Here is a 17,302-nt window from a genome sequence, read left to right as displayed (position 1 = left end):
AGGAAATAAAAACAAGAAAAAAACATTTCTCAATCATAGCTTTTATTAAATATTAAAAAATAGTTTACATGAATTAATAAAGAAATAAAAGTTTCTTACAAGAATATCGTGAAGAATAACGTGATCACTGAATAAAATGGAACTTTTAAAATTTAATTTATTAGGTCCTTTTAACACTTTTGCTTTCTGGCGTTTTAATACCAATAATGTGATAAAAACAATGGTTTATAGTTATTTGTATGGCAAATAGTGTGACTCGGGTATGTATTAGGGGTGCGTGTGGGTACATGAGCTTCACCGCGAGATAAACTATATGGTGCTGGTCTCCAAATGTTTCCAGGGCTGCTTTTCATTCCCAGTCTGGCCCTGGCCACGGTCATTCATTAGAAGCGCGGCCGCGGCTCGCAGTCACTATGGGAAGGAGTGGGAGCGAGTCAGCCAGTTAGGAGGACCTTATGGGAGCGTCGCGGCACGCTTGCGCGGCACCCCTATTGTAATTACACCCCTGCCCTGCGCATAGATGTTGCTGAGCTGCTGTCTGCTGAGACTTGGTTGGGGGCGGCCCAGCATAACAAGCATTAAAAGAGGTGGGGTATAAGTGTGTGTGTGTGTGACCAAAGGGGAGGGGCTTGTGGGGGTGGAGCCAGGGGTGGCAAAATTATGGTTTGCCAAGGTTTGCAAAAATCCTTGCACCAGCCCTGAGTCTAGGCGACGAAAGTCTGCCGTCCTGTCAGTCAATCACGGTAGAAAGGAAATGTCCTGCCGCTTGCCACCAATGTGACGGGATGCCCTATACATCCCTTAATAGCTACTTCCCAGCTCTTACAAGAACTGTATAGGGGCACACTCCAAAGCACCGACTCTCCAGTCACACAAATCACTAGCCGAAGCTTAATGCAGGACGAAGTACAAGAATTGTTTATTCAGAGTGACATGCAGGGTTTTAAATACAGACATAAATGCATTTTCAACATAGTGTAATACAATGAAGGGAAGGCAGGGCAAAGACTGGTTTTAACAGCATTTTAGTGCACCATGAAGGTGGGGGGTCGGACATTAAACAGATTAACTGAAACAATGGTTTGTCACTCTCTGGTTGCAAAAGTTATGACGTACAATAAATAATTGCAAAACATCATGTGTGTTGGCAAAGTACACAACCAATCCCAAATCAATATCAGCGCTCCATAGTTACATAGTTCATAAGGTTGAAATAAGACCATCAAGTTCAACCCTTCTACCTAACTTTCCTACTCTTGATCCAAAAGAAGGCAAAAAACCCTAATTAAGCTAATTCAAATTCTGCCATCAGGGGAAAAAAATTCCTTCTTGACTCCAAGAGGCAATCGGATTTCTCCTTGGATCAAGAATATTAATGTTACTCTATTTATAGCCCTGTATGTCATGCCTTTCTAAAAAAAATATCCAGACCCCTTTTGAAGGCATCTAATGTATCCCCCAATCCCCTTATTCATTTTGTAACCCTCCTTTGCACTTTTCCTAGTTCCATAATGTCCTTTTTAAGAACCGGTGCCCAGAATTGTACCGCTCCACAGTCCTCAGAGTCTCTAATGTTTGGGAAATATGGTAAAACCTGTTCCAGGGGAAAATCAATAGGAACTGACCCCCTGTACATAAACACAGAAGTCTTTTAGAAGGCCAGGGCGCATAGTCGGTATGGAGAATGCTGGCCCTCAGGCCTCTTCAGGGGCCCCAGTGATGGAGGCTTCTGTTAGAATGACAGAGAGCTGCTCCGTTGTGTAATGGTAGGGGCCAGCAGACATACTCTGATGGTGCGATGATCATTTCTGCGATTTTTCTGGCTCCGGCTATCCGGAGCCCCTCCCTTGCGGAATGTGTGTAGGTGGTCCGACTGACGTTGCGGGCAGTCCAGCTGGGCACCTGTGGACAACAAAGAAGGACAGTTTCAGGAGTCAGGCAGTCCAGGAGCTGCTTTATTATTTCTAGAAGTTTAAAAGCTTACCGTAGAAGTGGATTTACTGAATGAGTGGTCTTTGTTGGGCCCACTTGATCAGCATTTCACAGCTTGGTATTGAGAAGGATGCCATCTCTTTCCATCAGCCAGGCTGGGCCCTATAACAAATAATATAGACAGAAGCAGTACTGATGTAAAGGACTAGATCCAGTAAACGCTGTTAAGCGGTCGGAGAGCTGCTCTGTTGTTTAATGGTATGGGTCAGGAGACGTACTCTGTTGTATGATGGTGCGATGATCATATCTGCGATTTTTCTGGCTCCGGCTACCCGGAACCCCTCCCTTGCGGAATGTGTGTAGGTGGTCCTGCTGACGTTGCGGGCAAACCAGCTGCGCACCTGTGGACAACAAAAAAGGACAGTTTCAGGAGTCATGCATTACAAGTATAGAAACTATTTTGGTATTTCTAAAAGTTTAAAAGCATACTGTCATCTGTGATGGTGGATGAGCTGCGCTGTGATTGTAGATGGCAGAGGGTGATGTGCTCTGCTGGCATAGTAGATGGCAGAGGGTGATGTGCTCTGCTGGGATGGTAGGTGGCAGAGGGTGGTATACTCTGCTGTGATGGTATATGGTGGAGGATGGTGTGCTCTGCTGCGATGGTTGTTGGTGGAGGATGGTATGCTCAGCTGGGATGGTTGTTGGTGGAGGATGGTATGCTCGGCTGGGATGGTTGATGGTGGAGGATGGTATGCTCAGCTGGGATGGTTGTTGGTGGAGGAAGGTATGCTCGGCTGGGATGGTTGATGGCGGAGGATGGTGTGCTCGGCTGGGATGGTTGATGGCGGAGGATGGTGTGCTCGGCTGGGATGGTTGATGGCGGAGGATGGAATGCTCAGCTGGGATGGTTGGATGGTGGAGGATGGTATGCTCGGCTGGGATGGTTGATGGCGGAGGATGGTATGCTCAGCTGGGATGGTTGTTGGTGGAGGACGGTATGCTCGGCTGGGATGGTTGATGGCGGAGGATGGTATGCTCGGCTGCGATGGTGGATGGTGGAGGATGGTATGCTCGGCTGGGATGGTTGATGGCGGAGGATGGTATGCTCGGCTGCGATGGTGGATGGTGGAGGATGGTATGCTCAGCTGGGATGGTTGGATGGTGGAGGATGGTATGCTCAGCTGAGATGGTTGGATGGTGGAGGATGGTGTGCTCAGCTGGGATGGTTGATGGCGGAGGATGGTATGCTCAGCGAGGATGGTTGATGGTACAGGATGGTGTCCTCAGCTGCAATGGTTGATGGTGGAGGATGGTATGCTCTCTTTAGACGGTTGATGGTGGAGGATGGTATGCTCTGCTCGGATGGTAGGTTCTGTTGTCGTTTGTTGCGCCTTCAATGCTCGATGTGATGCAGCAAGGAGGTGGTGTCCCAATCTGGTGACTTCAGCAACAATCTTCTGTAACTAATTTCTGAAAAGAAAAAAAAAAAAAAGATTAAACTACTACTACTATACTGCTATTGATAAAAGACAGTCCAGGCACAGCATGGGTGTCCTCTGATGGTCTGGTGCAATTAGCCTCCAAGAATGAGAGGTCGTTCCTCAGTTGTTGATGGAGATCCTCAGTTGTTGAAAGCTGTTGAAAGAAGAAAGATTATACCCTGATTTAAAGAACATGTCAACAGTTCTTATAAAACTTTTGAACTATTACTAGAAAGTCCCGGATGGTTTAGTATAACGTGTGTGTACTTACCGACAGTGGAAGGTACGGTGGCAAGATTTTACGCGCCTCCAAGTCCTCCCAGTTTAGGCTGCTGTAGAATGGATGCAATCTGATGTCATCGCTGGCACCAAGTCGGCATCTTGGATCTTTCATCAAGAGCTATAAATAAAAAAAGCAATTGCTGAATACCACTCTTTTCTGACACTTGGGCCCATTGTCCCTCATTGCCAACATTTTGGAACACCTTATACTCCCATTAGGACTGGCGCATCAAAGAGAATGGTTGACAGAAGGGGATAATTGCTGTCAAAAAGTATATGGATCCTGATCCCACTCTAACTAAATGAATGCCCCTAACGTGACTCTGTGGCCTTTAACATTGTTGCCACGTACCTAGTCAGATTATCCTCTTTACAGAACGGTCCCCAGGTGTAGACATCGGTGTGTCCCACTCACCTTAGTTAAGATGTCCTTGCTCTCTTCTGTTAGCTGGCTTGGGTACCAGTACTCCTCGGTGACGATGAGGTAGAAGTAATCCCTCTTGGGCAGCCATTCTGAGAATGGGAGGCGCCCCGCCAACATGCTGTAGAGGATGACTCCAAAAGACCACCAGTCCGCTGTAGCGCCGTACGCCTTGTTAAGAAACACCTGCAAGAAAAAAGTAATAATTTGAGATAACCTTTTCTCTGACCTTCTTTAGAAACAAAATAGATCTCATGATTATATCGGCTCCTAAACTACAGAATAATACAAAAGAAACGAATGTGGCATTTTTACAGTACTATACCAAGAATTCAAAAAGTAAGCCTGTTGGACTTAAAAACAAACCCATTTCTTGGTGGACGTTGGTCTTTAGTATACATTTCTAATTTAACCCTTTCTGGTATAGTCCTACCCTGCACTATATGGTATACTCTGAGGTTCATGGACTGCATGTGTAATCTACGTGTAATTCCTGCAACATACATTGGATACATCTACTAAGGGGGAGGGGCTTTTAAATAGTTTCATTTATTACTTTTACTATTTGATTTGGTGTTTATAGGGAAATAATGGGGTGTTTTAAACGTTTTTACCAATGTGTTGTGATGCAGTAGTTTATCCTAATTTAGATGCCTGTTAACTAACCCTAGCATCCAGAGGGTTAAATTGTGTTCCCTTTTCCTTGTGTTCCCTTTGCTTCTACCAATATTCAGCAAAATTTGAAAGCACAATATATAAAAATAGAAATTCTCACCTCAGGGGCCATATGGGTGTGTGTCCCTGCTGCTCCTCTGGTTGTGGTGTCCCCGATGATGTCCTCTGCAACCAGGCCAAAGTCCGCGATCTTCAAATGTCCATCGCCGTCCATCATCACGTTGTCAGGCTTGAGGTCCCTAATCCGAAAGATAAACATTATTTATTTTTAAAATTACATTTTCTTAAAAAGTGCAAAAACAAAACCAGGGAAACAAGAAAGTTGAGCTATGAGAGGTCACTATAAAAACAACCGATGAATGACTCCACGTCTGTGTAGAAATTGGAGGCCACAGATGATCTCTGCCGAATAAAACCTGGTAGAAGAAAAAAAAAAAAGAGATGAACAGGCTAGTTACGGAAATATGGATCATTATATGGAGCATGGTGATATACATTATGAAACTGTGTCCACTAATAGGTATCCACCCCTGACCCTTACCTCTGCCCAGTCACAGTTCCCCTTCTCTCAGACCCCTTCTCTTTCACATCATTACTTACTGCGCTGATTGGGGCTGCAACCGGCCGGCTTTCTGGAGATACCTGTCCAGGCTCCCTGCGCTGAGGAATTCCATCACGAGGAATGCGTGGTCCTGATGTAAAAGACACAAAAAAAGCACATGACCATATGATGAAGCATTATAGATATAGATGCCCGGTTAGATCCAGAGAAGGAGCATAATGCCAGCCATAGAGTCAAGCAGACAAGGCTTTGAAATGAAATCTCCTACTGGTGACTGGAAAGCGGCAAAGCCACGGCACAAAAAGGCGCTCTCTCCTGCGAGCTCCAGTATTCTTCTTTCTCGCAGGATGCTGCTGGTACTCGCCGCTCTTTTCCTGATGACTTTTACAGCCACCAGCAGTCCAGCGTTCCTCCAGGAAGCCAGCATGACCTGAATGAAACACAGATGGGAGATACGGTTAGGTCAAGTACATGATGATCAGTAATTGCATTTTATAACATCTGCTTAAAGCTTAGCATTAATAAAACGGCTGACCTGGGCCAGGGAATGGCCCGGTTCTCAGGGTGCCCAGTTATTTGGCTACTCATTACTGCAACTTGGCACTGATGGCACATATACAATAAATGACCTGGTCATAGCGCTTTCAAGCACTAGGCTTCATAGCCTAGTTAAAAATAGCCATATTTAATGTGAAGTGACCGATTGGCATCTGGATTAGGCTGCACAAATGGCCAATGAGCTGAAGCACAGGCAGTGTATTTCTTACAGTGAGAATGTTACTCATTTTCTATTTGAAAACAAAAAAAAAACAACAGTATAATAGATATTTTAATTATTATTTAAAAAGTAAATGTTTTCATCCAATCCCCACTCTTTCTGAATGTTATAATGTAGTCTAATATATTTTAGATATCCTGGGATTTCCTTGAACAGTAAATTGTAGCTAAAATGTTTGGTTTTCCAGGATTATGTTGCCAACTATGGGAAACTCACAAGGTTGTCACTGAAAGGGTTGTACTCTGAGGGCTGGTTTATGTGGTATTTGTAAATATGGATTTCCTTCTGTGTTCTTTTTAGCATCAAAGATACATTGTTACATGCCCAATACAGATTGAAAGCTCCATCAGCCAATGGCTGCCTTGGCTGCTGCCTAACTGCCACGGAGATGTCTGTTAGCTCCTCAGTCTGCTCCCTCCCATGTAATGATTATCACACAAACTATCTTCCTGTAGCTTTCCAGATCAACTAATTAAGCTCAAATCCATGGATATAACTTTCTGGATGGAATTTAAACTGAATAGAAGAAAAGCTTATGGACTTACTCGGCCAAATCCTCCTCTCCCCAGTTGGCGGTGGTATGCGAAGTCCTGTACAGAGAGGGTCCTCGCCGGTCCATCTGTTGATGCGCTTGATGGCCTCCTCTTCTTTTCTGGATCTCTTCGGGTGCTGCTGCTGTCGTCGCTGTCCGCTTCCCTCTTCCTCTTCTTGGGGTTCCCGTCTCCGGTCTTCTTCTTTGATCTTGCTTGAAGGTCTCTCTGCTCAGGTGAAGCTTGGCTCTTCTCCTCAACTCTTCTCTTGGTCTTCCAAAAAGCAACAAAAGCCATTTCCTGGGTATACGTGCAAAGCCTCGAAAAACTCAGCTGCCACGTACAGTGCGCGGAAAAGCACAAGGATATGCCAGGCGGTGCCCTATATATATAGGTTTGTGTTGATGATGTCATCGCAAATGACCAGTAAACTGGCATGCGGCGATGGCGGCCATCTTTGTTTTTGTTTTTTCAGTTGTTTTTTTTGTACATCTTACAAACGTATGTTAGTAAATCCCTAATTAAAAAAATGATACCAAAACAAATGTAAGATAAACTGCTTTGTCTTTTTAACTATTAAATATTATGGAGTTTTGTGTGTGGTTTTGTAAAAAAATATACATTAATGATGATGTAGAGAGGTTCATGTGTCTCTAACTGTATGTATATAATTTTTAAAGGCAGGTAAGTTAGGCTAATGGGTAAGTATAACACTTTTCATATAGCCACCCCCCCCCACTAATCTCTTATAAAGTATGTTGCAAAAAATAACTGTATTTTCTGTGCACCCTTTGAACTTTAGTTAAATAGTCTATTATTCACTATTTAAATATATATATATATATAGTTGTGTGTATATATGTGTGTATTTACCTTTAGAGTCCCATAAGGTGGGGTGAGGGGGCAAAAGAGGAATTGGTAAATGAGTTACACTGATAATAGAAGGGAACAATCCTTGTGGGGCATTTATCCAGGGGTGTGAAGACGGTAAGGAGCATTTGTAGGAGAGGCTTGGTTTGAACATTGTCACTCCGCTATTCATTATGACGGTCCAACGCTAACATATTTACATAGCAGAAGGGCTGAGCCGGCCTGTATACTTCATAATAAAATGGGTGAGGGGACTCTGGAGAAATCTCATTGAGGCCCCCACATTGCTCATGGTGGGCATTTACTGGGGTATCTGTGGGAGACTTAATGATGCGCTATGGACACTGTGCTTATGAGATTTCACCAGCTGATGGATATAAGAGAGGATGGATGTTGTTAAGAACCTGGGACCTTCCCTGTGAAGGCTTCCTCATTTCCGGGAAGATCCATGCATGCTGAGGGCACAAGGAGGGCTATCTCCAGACATCCTTATGTTGGAGTGGAGTAGGATAGGAAGTGATCTCTGTAGGGCCGAGATCACCTGGTTTCTACAGGCAGTGTTTGTCATCCTCAACGCAAGTTTGTCACCAAAACATTTGTAAATAAAAATCATTTATTGCAAAATCATTATGGACAATGCATTCAATATTTCCAAAGTCCTAGAGGGAAGTCCTACATGTAGTCACTGTAACTGGAGTTTATATAATGTTTATCCCTTGCTTTCGAGGTATATACATACAAATCCGTGCTTTAAAATCCAGTTACAGTTACCACATGTGGAACATGCCCAACAAGTGCCTGTCAAATCGAAAACAAAACTCAAAGCAGCAGGAGGCTTGATTCATAGCACCGATCCCACCTTCAATAAACATTGCAGCCATCATATACAGTTAAATGCATATGATAGTTGGGAGGTCATTTCTAATTTTTGTGCTGGACCCCCCCCCCCCCGTAGAATCCCCCATATGCTGTTATCCTTTTCGACCATCTCTTCAGCTATTTGCTGTGAAGGATACATGTTCTGCCCTATCGGATTGTGTCCCTATGAGCCCAGGCTGTGCATTTTATGAAAATAACATCAAGTTTGCATAGGTGTCACATTATTCTGCCTCATTGCCGGGACTGAAAACCTGTGGACACCGAGGAATACAGAAAACTTAAATGAAGCTGCATTCGCCATTGTTACCGCTCCCGTCGTGTTGCCGGCAGGGACGCCGAGACGCAGCCCGCGCGGTCGGCTCCCTGCTCACGCCGCCGTCGAGGGATCGTGACGGGGCGAGCGCCTCTACGTCGTGTGAGCCGTTCGCGCATGCGCGAATGGCTTAACTAATGAATATTCATGTCACTCTTAAAGTGACATATATAATTTTTCCTCCTCCCCCTAATTAGGAGGGTAGGAGGATCTGTATTGTTGGAGGGATATTTAAACCCTCATTTGGCACTACACCCTTGCCTGTGTTAGTGCCTCTTTGCCTACACTAGCGTTCTGAATCCTGATTTATCTCTCTGGCATTTTATTTTACTGTTCCTGTGTTTCACCTACTCATTACTCTCGGTGGTGAACGGCCTCCTGTGCCCTGGTGGCAGTGCGTCATCTCTCCACCAGGAGGCGCCGATTCTGCAGCGAGGTTCCAGAACCCGTACCTCGGTCGTGACAGCCATGCACAGGGAGGCGATAAATCTCTACTGTCCACAGAAACCTGTCAGTGATGTTCATATATCATTAATATATCAATATAACATTAATCTCTTTAAATACAGATTGACACATAACATATAGAAAACAGTAGCTGCGGTACATTGATTTCTGAAGTATTTCATCAAAGCTGCACGGTATAACTTTGTATCCAGTGCATAGTACAGAGGAGTTTAGCATTTGCGGCTAATGCTCCAAGTTTAGATCCGAAGAGTGCTGAGTGTGCTAAGGTGCCTGTCATCTTTTACAGAGGGCACCCGGGATTTGTTGAGCCCTCATTTAGGCAAGCAAGTGTTTTAAATGTATTTTATGCGGATATAACCACAGTCTCACCCACCTGTGTGGGTTACATGTTCCCCCAGTGCTTGTTTTGTACAATCCTCTGGTGAGGGAGGGCAGAGGCAAGTGCTTCTGCTGGCACGGCAGTCCCATCCACTTCCACAGTCTCTGGGGCCACAGAGAGAGGTGAGCAGAGACCAGCGGTACTCTGCCCCGATGCCAGCTCTTCTGCTGGTGCTGTAATACCCAGGCTCTGGGGCAGTCCGCCAAACACTGTCTAGCAGCTGTCGGTTTGCCCTTTCCAGCTGCCGCCCTTTTATGACCAGATAGTCCAGATCAGGTCTTCTTCGAGACCAAGCATAGCCTCTGTATTCTCCAATGTCCCCTTCACTGCGGAATTCAAAGAAATCGGTGAGACTCTCCCACAACAATCCAGGGCCATCAAAATCCTCTCCCTCTGGAGACCATTCTGTCACAGTCCCCAAATATTCTTGCTGTGAATCCGCTGCAGAGCCCGATATCGGTTGTCCAGCTCTACCTCCTGTTGTACCAGCTTGTCCAATTCGGATACCCATTGCTCCTGGGGTTGCTGTCCCAGGAATGACATCCATCGGTCCCGCTGGTCTCTAATCCTTTGTCTGAAGCTTGGAATACACTGACCCCGGCATATAATAGCCTCCTGGAGGGCCACCTCCCACAGTGACCGTTGAATCTGTTGCCTCAGTTCCTGATATTGTTCCAGAGGCAGAGCAGGAGGGGATGACCCGCAGCAGCCCCTGGTATTCTGAGGCCACGTCCGTTTCCCTGTCTAGGCAGGGCCGGCGCCACCTATAGGCAAAGTAGGCGCCCGCAGAGTGCCCCATGATATGCCTTTTAACCCCCTATATGCCACTCTGCCTCTAGAAATGCCTTTTAACCCCCTATATGCCACTCTGCCTCTAGAAATGCCTTATATCCCCCTATATGCCACTCTGTCCCATGCTGTGCCTTTTAACCTCCTATATGCCAGAGTGGCATATAGGGGTATAAGGCATTTCTGGATGCAGAGTGGCATATAGGGGGTTAAGGCATAGCATGGGGCAGAGTGGCATATAGGAGTGTATAAGGCATATCAGGGAGGCAGAGTGGCATATAAGGGGGTATAAGGCATTTTGGGAGGCAGAGTGGCAAGCCTGGGGCAGATGTGCATAACTGGGGGGGGCCCAGGTTGGCAAATAAAAGTAAATAAAAACAAGAAAAAACATTTCTCAATCATAGCTTTTATTAAATATTAAAAAATAGTTTACATGAATTAATAAAGAAATAAAAGTTTCTTACAAGAATATCGTGAAGAATAACGTGATCACTGAATAAAATGGAACTTTTAAAATTTAATTTATTAGGTCCTTTTAACACTTTTGCTTTCTGGCGTTTTAATACCAATAATGTGATAAAAACAATGGTTTATAGTTATTTGTATGGCAAATAGTGTGACTCAGGTATGTATTAGGGGTGCGTGTGGGTACATGAGCTTCACCGCGAGATAAACTATATGGTGCTGGTCTCCAAATGTTTCCAGGGCTGCTTTTCATTCCCAGTCCGGCCCTGGCCACGGTCATTCATTAGAAGCGCGGCCGCGGCTCGCAGTCACTATGGGAAGGAGTGGGAGCGAGTCAGCCAGTTAGGAGGACCTTATGGGAGCGTCGCGGCACGCTTGCGCGGCACCCCTATTGTAATTACACCCCTGCCCTGCGCATAGATGTTGCTGAGCTGCTGTCTGCTGAGACTTGGTTGGGGGCGGCCCAGCATAACAAGCATTAAAAGAGGTGGGGTATAAGTGTGTGTGTGTGTGACCAAAGGGGAGGGGCTTGTGGGGGTGGAGCCAGGGGTGGCAAAATTATGGTTTGCCAAGGTTTGCAAAAATCCTTGCACCAGCCCTGAGTCTAGGCGACGAAAGTCTGCCGTCCTGTCAGTCAATCACGGTAGAAAGGAAATGTCCCGCCGCTTGCCACCAATGTGATGGGATGCCCTATACATCCCTCAGTAGCTGCTTCCCAGCTCTTACAAGAACTGTATAGGGGCACACTCCAAAGCACCGACTCTCCAGTCACACAAGTCACTAGCCGAAGCTTAATGCAGGACGAAGTACAAGAATTGTTTATTCAGAGTGACATGCAGGGTTTTAAATACAGACATAAATGCATTTTCAACATAGTGTAATACAATGAAGGGAAGGCAGGGCAAAGACTGGTTTTAACAGCATTTTAGTGCACCATGGAGGTGGGGGGTCGGACATTAAACAGATTAACTGAAACAATGGTTTGTCACTCTCTGGTTGCAAAAGTTATGACGTACAATAAATAATTGCAAAACATCATCTGTGTTGGCAAAGTACACAACCAATCCCAAATCAATATCAGCGCTCCATAGTTACATAGTTCATAAGGTTGAAATAAGACCATCAAGTTCAACCCTTCTACCTAACTTTCCTACTCTTGATCCAAAAGAAGGCAAAAAACCCTAATTAAGCTAATTCAAATTCTGCCATCAGGGGAAAAAAATTCCTTCTTGACTCCAAGAGGCAATCGGATTTCTCCTTGGATCAAGAATATTAATGTTACTCTATTTATAGCCCTGTATGTCATGCCTTTCTAAAAAAAAAAATATCCAGACCCCTTTTGAAGGCATCTAATGTATTTGATAACGCCACCTCCCTTGGCAACGAATGCCACACCTTTATTGCCCTCACTGTAAACAATCCCTTCCTTTGTCGTCTATGAAATCTCTGCTCTTCCAGTCTCGGAGGGTGACCTCTTGTTCTTTCTACATTTCTGTTAATGAACAGGTCACTGAAGAGTTCGTTATATTGGCCCTGCGTATATATATATTTATATAATGTTATCATATCCCCTCTGAGACGCCGTTTTTCCAGCGTATATAATTTTTTCATAACGTCTTCATAACTAGTATCCCCCAATCCCCTTATTCATTTTGTAACCCTCCTTTGCACTTTTCCTAGTTCCATAATGTCCTTTTTAAGGACCGGTGCCCAGAATTGTACCGCTCCACAGTCCTCAGAGTCTCTAATGTTTGGGAAATATGGTAAAACCTGTTCCAGGGGAAAATCAATAGGAACTGACCCCCTGTACATAAACACAGAAGTCTTTTAGAAGGCCAGGGCGCATAGTCGGTATGGAGAATGCTGGCCCTCAGGCCTCTTCAGGGGCCCCAGTGATGGAGGCTTCTGTTAGAATGACGGAGAGCTGCTCCGTTGTGTAATGGTAGGGGCCAGCAGACATACTCTGATGGTGCGATGATCATTTCTGCGATTTTTCTGGCTCTGGCTACCCGGAACCCCTCCCTTGCGGAATGTGTGTAGGTGGTCCTGCTGACGTTGCGGGCAAACAAGCTGCGCACCTGTGGACAACAAAAAAGGACAGTTTCAGGAGTCATGCATTACAAGTATAGAAACTATTTTGGTATTTCTAAAAGTTTAAAAGCATACTGTCACCTGTGATGGTGGATGAGCTGCGCTGTGATGGTAGATGGCAGAGGGTGATGTGCTCTGCTGGCATAGTAGATGGCAGAGGGTGATGTGCCCTGCTGGGATGGTAGGTGGCAGAGGGTGATGTGCTCTGCTGGCATAGTAGATGGCAGAGGGTGATGTGCCCTGCTGGGATGGTAGGTGGCAGAGGGTGGTATACTCTGCTGTGATGGTATATGATTCAGGATGGTGTGCTCTGCTGAGATGATTGTTGGTGGAGGATGGTATGCTCGGCTGGGATGGTTGATGGCGGAGGATGGTGTGCTCGGCTGCGATGGTTGATGGTGGAGGATGGTATGCTCAGCTGGGATGGTTGGATGGTGGAGGATGGTATGCTCAGCTGGGATGGTTGGATGGTGGAGGATGGTATGCTCAGCTGAGATGGTTGGATGGTGGAGGATGGTATGCTCAGCTGGGATGGTTGGATGGTGGAGGATGGTATGCTCAGCGAGGATGGTTGATGGAGGATGGTATGCTCGGCTGCGATGGTGGATGGTGGAGGATGGTATGCTCAGCTGGGATGGTTGGATGGTGGAGGATGGTATGCTCAGCTGAGATGGTTGGATGGTGGAGGATGGTATGCTCAGCTGGGATGGTTGGATGGTGGAGGATGGTATGCTCAGCGAGGATGGTTGATGGAGGATGGTATGCTCGGCTGCGATGGTGGATGGTGGAGGATGGTATGCTCGGCTGAGATGGTTGTTGGTGGAGGATGGTATGCTCGGCTGGGATGGTTGATGGCGGAGGATGGTATGCTCGGCTGGGGTGGTTGATGGCGGAGGATGGTGTGCTCGGCTGCGATGGTTGATGGTGGAGGATGGTATGCTCAGCTGGGATGGTTGATGGTGGAGGATGGTATGCTCGGCTGCGATGGTGGAGGATGGTATGCTCGGCTGCGATGGTTGATGGAGGATGGTATGCTCAGCTGGGATGGTTGTTGGTGGAGGATGGTATGCTCGGCTGGGATGGTTGATGGCGGAGGATGGTATGCTCGGCTGGGATGGTTGATGGCGGAGGATGGTGTGCTCGGCTGCGATGGTTGATGGTGGAGGATGGTATGCTTAGCTGGGATGGTTGATGGTGGAGGATGGTATGCTCGGCTGCGATGGTGGATGGTGGAGGATGGTATGCTCGGCTGCAATGGTGGATGGTGGAGGATGGTATGCTCAGCTGGGATGGTTGATGGCGGAGGATGGTATGCTCGGCTGGGATGGTTGATGGCGGAGGATGGTATGCTCAACTGGGATGGTTGATGGCGGAGGATGGTGTGCTCGGCTGGGATGGTTGATGGTGGAGGATGGTATGCTCGGCTGGGATGGTTGATGGCGGAGGATGGTATGCTCGGCTGCGATGGTGGATGGTGGAGGATGGAATGCTGAGCTGGGATGGTTGGATGGTGGAGGATGGTATGCTCAGCTGGGATGGTTGATGGCGGAGGATGGTGTCCTCAGCTGCAATGGTTGATGGTGGAGGATGGTATGCTCTCTTTAGACGGTTGATGGTGGAGGATGGTATGCTCAGCTGGGATGGTTGGATGGTGGAGGATGGTATGCTCAGCGAGGATGGTTGATGGTACAGGATGGTGTCCTCAGCTGCAATGGTTGATGGTGGAGGATGGTATGCTCTCTTTAGACGGTTGATGGTGGAGGATGGTATGCTCTGCTCGGATGGTAGGTTCTGTTGTCGTTTGTTGCGCCTTCAATGCTCGATGTGATGCAGCAAGGAGGTGGTGTCCCAATCTGGTGACTTCAGCAACAATCTTCTGTAACTAATTTCTGAAAAGAAAAAAAAAAAAAAGATTAAACTACTACTACTATACTGCTATTGATAAAAGACAGTCCAGGCACAGCATGGGTGTCCTCTGATGGTCTGGTGCAATTAGCCTCCAAGAATGAGAGGTCGTTCCTCAGTTGTTGATGGAGATCCTCAGTTGTTGAAAGCTGTTGAAAGAAGAAAGATTATACCCTGATTTAAAGAACATGTCAACAGTTCTTATAAAACTTTTGAACTATTACTAGAAAGTCCCGGATGGTTTAGTATAACGTGTGTGTACTTACCGACAGTGGAAGGTACGGTGGCAAGATTTTACGCGCCTCCAAGTCCTCCCAGTTTAGGCTGCTGTAGAATGGATGCAATCTGATGTCATCGCTGGCACCAAGTCGGCATCTTGGATCTTTCATCAAGAGCTATAAATAAAAAAAGCAATTGCTGAATACCACTCTTTTCTGACACTTGGGCCCATTGTCCCTCATTGCCAACATTTTGGAACACCTTATACTCCCATTAGGACTGGCGCATCAAAGAGAATGGTTGACAGAAGGGGATAATTGCTGTCAAAAAGTATATGGATCCTGATCCCACTCTAACTAAATGAATGCCCCTAACGTGACTCTGTGGCCTTTAACATTGTTGCCACGTACCTAGTCAGATTATCCTCTTTACAGAACGGTCCCCAGGTGTAGACATCGGTGTGTCCCACTCACCTTAGTTAAGATGTCCTTGCTCTCTTCTGTTAGCTGGCTTGGGTACCAGTACTCCTCGGTGACGATGAGGTAGAAGTAATCCCTCTTGGGCAGCCATTCTGAGAATGGGAGGCGCCCCGCCAACATGCTGTAGAGGATGACTCCAAAAGACCACCAGTCCGCTGTAGCGCCGTACGCCTTGTTAAGAAACACCTGCAAGAAAAAAGTAATAATTTGAGATAACCTTTTCTCTGACCTTCTTTAGAAACAAAATAGATCTCATGATTATATCGGCTCCTAAACTACAGAATAATACAAAAGAAACGAATGTGGCATTTTTACAGTACTATACCAAGAATTCAAAAAGTAAGCCTGTTGGACTTAAAAACAAACCCATTTCTTGGTGGACGTTGGTCTTTAGTATACATTTCTAATTTAACCCTTTCTGGTATAGTCCTACCCTGCACTATATGGTATACTCTGAGGTTCATGGACTGCATGTGTAATCTACGTGTAATTCCTGCAACATACATTGGATACATCTACTAAGGGGGAGGGGCTTTTAAATAGTTTCATTTATTACTTTTACTATTTGATTTGGTGTTTATAGGGAAATAATGGGGTGTTTTAAACGTTTTTACCAATGTGTTGTGATGCAGTAGTTTATCCTAATTTAGATGCCTGTTAACTAACCCTAGCATCCAGAGGGTTAAATTGTGTTCCCTTTTCCTTGTGTTCCCTTTGCTTCTACCAATATTCAGCAAAATTTGAAAGCACAATATATATAAATAGAAATTCTCACCTCAGGGGCCATATGGGTGTGTGTCCCTGCTGCTCCTCTGGTTGTGGTGTCCCCGATGATGTCCTCTGCAACCAGGCCAAAGTCCGCGATCTTCAAATGTCCATCGCCGTCCATCATCACGTTGTCAGGCTTGAGGTCCCTAATCCGAAAGATAAACATTATTTATTTTTAAAATTACATTTTCTTAAAAAGTGCAAAAACAAAACCAGGGAAACAAGAAAGTTGAGCTATGAGAGGTCACTATAAAAACAACCGATGAATGACTCCACGTCTGTGTAGAAATTGGAGGCCACAGATGATCTCTGCCGAATAAAACCTGGTAGAAGAAAAAAAAAAAAAGAGATGAACAGGCTAGTTACGGAAATATGGATCATTATATGGAGCATGGTGATATACATTATGAAACTGTGTCCACTAATAGGTATCCACCCCTGACCCTTACCTCTGCCCAGTCACAGTTCCCCTTCTCTCAGACCCCTTCTCTTTCACATCATTACTTACTGCGCTGATTGGGGCTGCAACCGGCCGGCTTTCTGGAGATACCTGTCCAGGCTCCCTGCGCTGAGGAATTCCATCACGAGGAATGCGTGGTCCTGATGTAAAAGACACAAAAAAAGCACATGACCATATGATGAAGCATTATAGATATAGATGCCCGGTTAGATCCAGAGAAGGAGCATAATGCCAGCCATAGAGTCAAGCAGACAAGGCTTTGAAATGAAATCTCCTACTGGTGACTGGAAAGCGGCAAAGCCACGGCACAAAAAGGCGCTCTCTCCTGCGAGCTCCAGTATTCTTCTTTCTCGCAGGATGCTGCTGGTACTCGCCGCTCTTTTCCTGATGACTTTTACAGCCACCAGCAGTCCAGCGTTCCTCCAGGAAGCCAGCATGACCTGAATGAAACACAGATGGGAGATACGGTTAGGTCAAGTACATGATGATCAGTAATTGCATTTTATAACATCTGCTTAAAGCTTAGCATTAATAAAACGGCTGACCTGGGCCA

The 17,302-nt window shown here is 45.8% G+C and overlaps 2 protein-coding genes across 2 annotated transcripts; both read right to left on the bottom strand.

Moving 5' to 3' along the window:
* Positions 1-4,579: 4,579 nt before the first annotated feature.
* Positions 4,580-5,642, bottom strand: LOC128504373 (protein kinase C delta type-like). The gene is made up of 4 exons (XM_053474407.1): positions 5,395-5,642; positions 5,148-5,210; positions 4,895-5,033; positions 4,580-4,612 (listed from the first exon to the last, which is right to left on the bottom strand). Exons 1-4 carry the CDS (start codon positions 5,466-5,468, stop codon positions 4,580-4,582), a joined length of 309 nt encoding a protein of 102 aa, XP_053330382.1. The 5' UTR covers positions 5,469-5,642.
* Positions 5,643-15,981: 10,339 nt separating this feature from the next.
* Positions 15,982-17,045, bottom strand: LOC128504372 (protein kinase C delta type-like). Its single transcript, XM_053474406.1, has 4 exons — positions 16,798-17,045; positions 16,550-16,612; positions 16,297-16,435; positions 15,982-16,014 (listed from the first exon to the last, which is right to left on the bottom strand). Exons 1-4 carry the CDS (start codon positions 16,869-16,871, stop codon positions 15,982-15,984), a joined length of 309 nt encoding a protein of 102 aa, XP_053330381.1. The 5' UTR covers positions 16,872-17,045.
* Positions 17,046-17,302: the final 257 nt, after the last annotated feature.

Source organism: Spea bombifrons, chromosome 9 (assembly GCF_027358695.1).
Source record: "Spea bombifrons isolate aSpeBom1 chromosome 9, aSpeBom1.2.pri, whole genome shotgun sequence".
NCBI classification, from domain to species: Eukaryota; Metazoa; Chordata; class Amphibia; order Anura; family Pelobatidae; genus Spea; species Spea bombifrons.
This window is presented reverse-complemented; position numbering and strand designations above follow the sequence as displayed.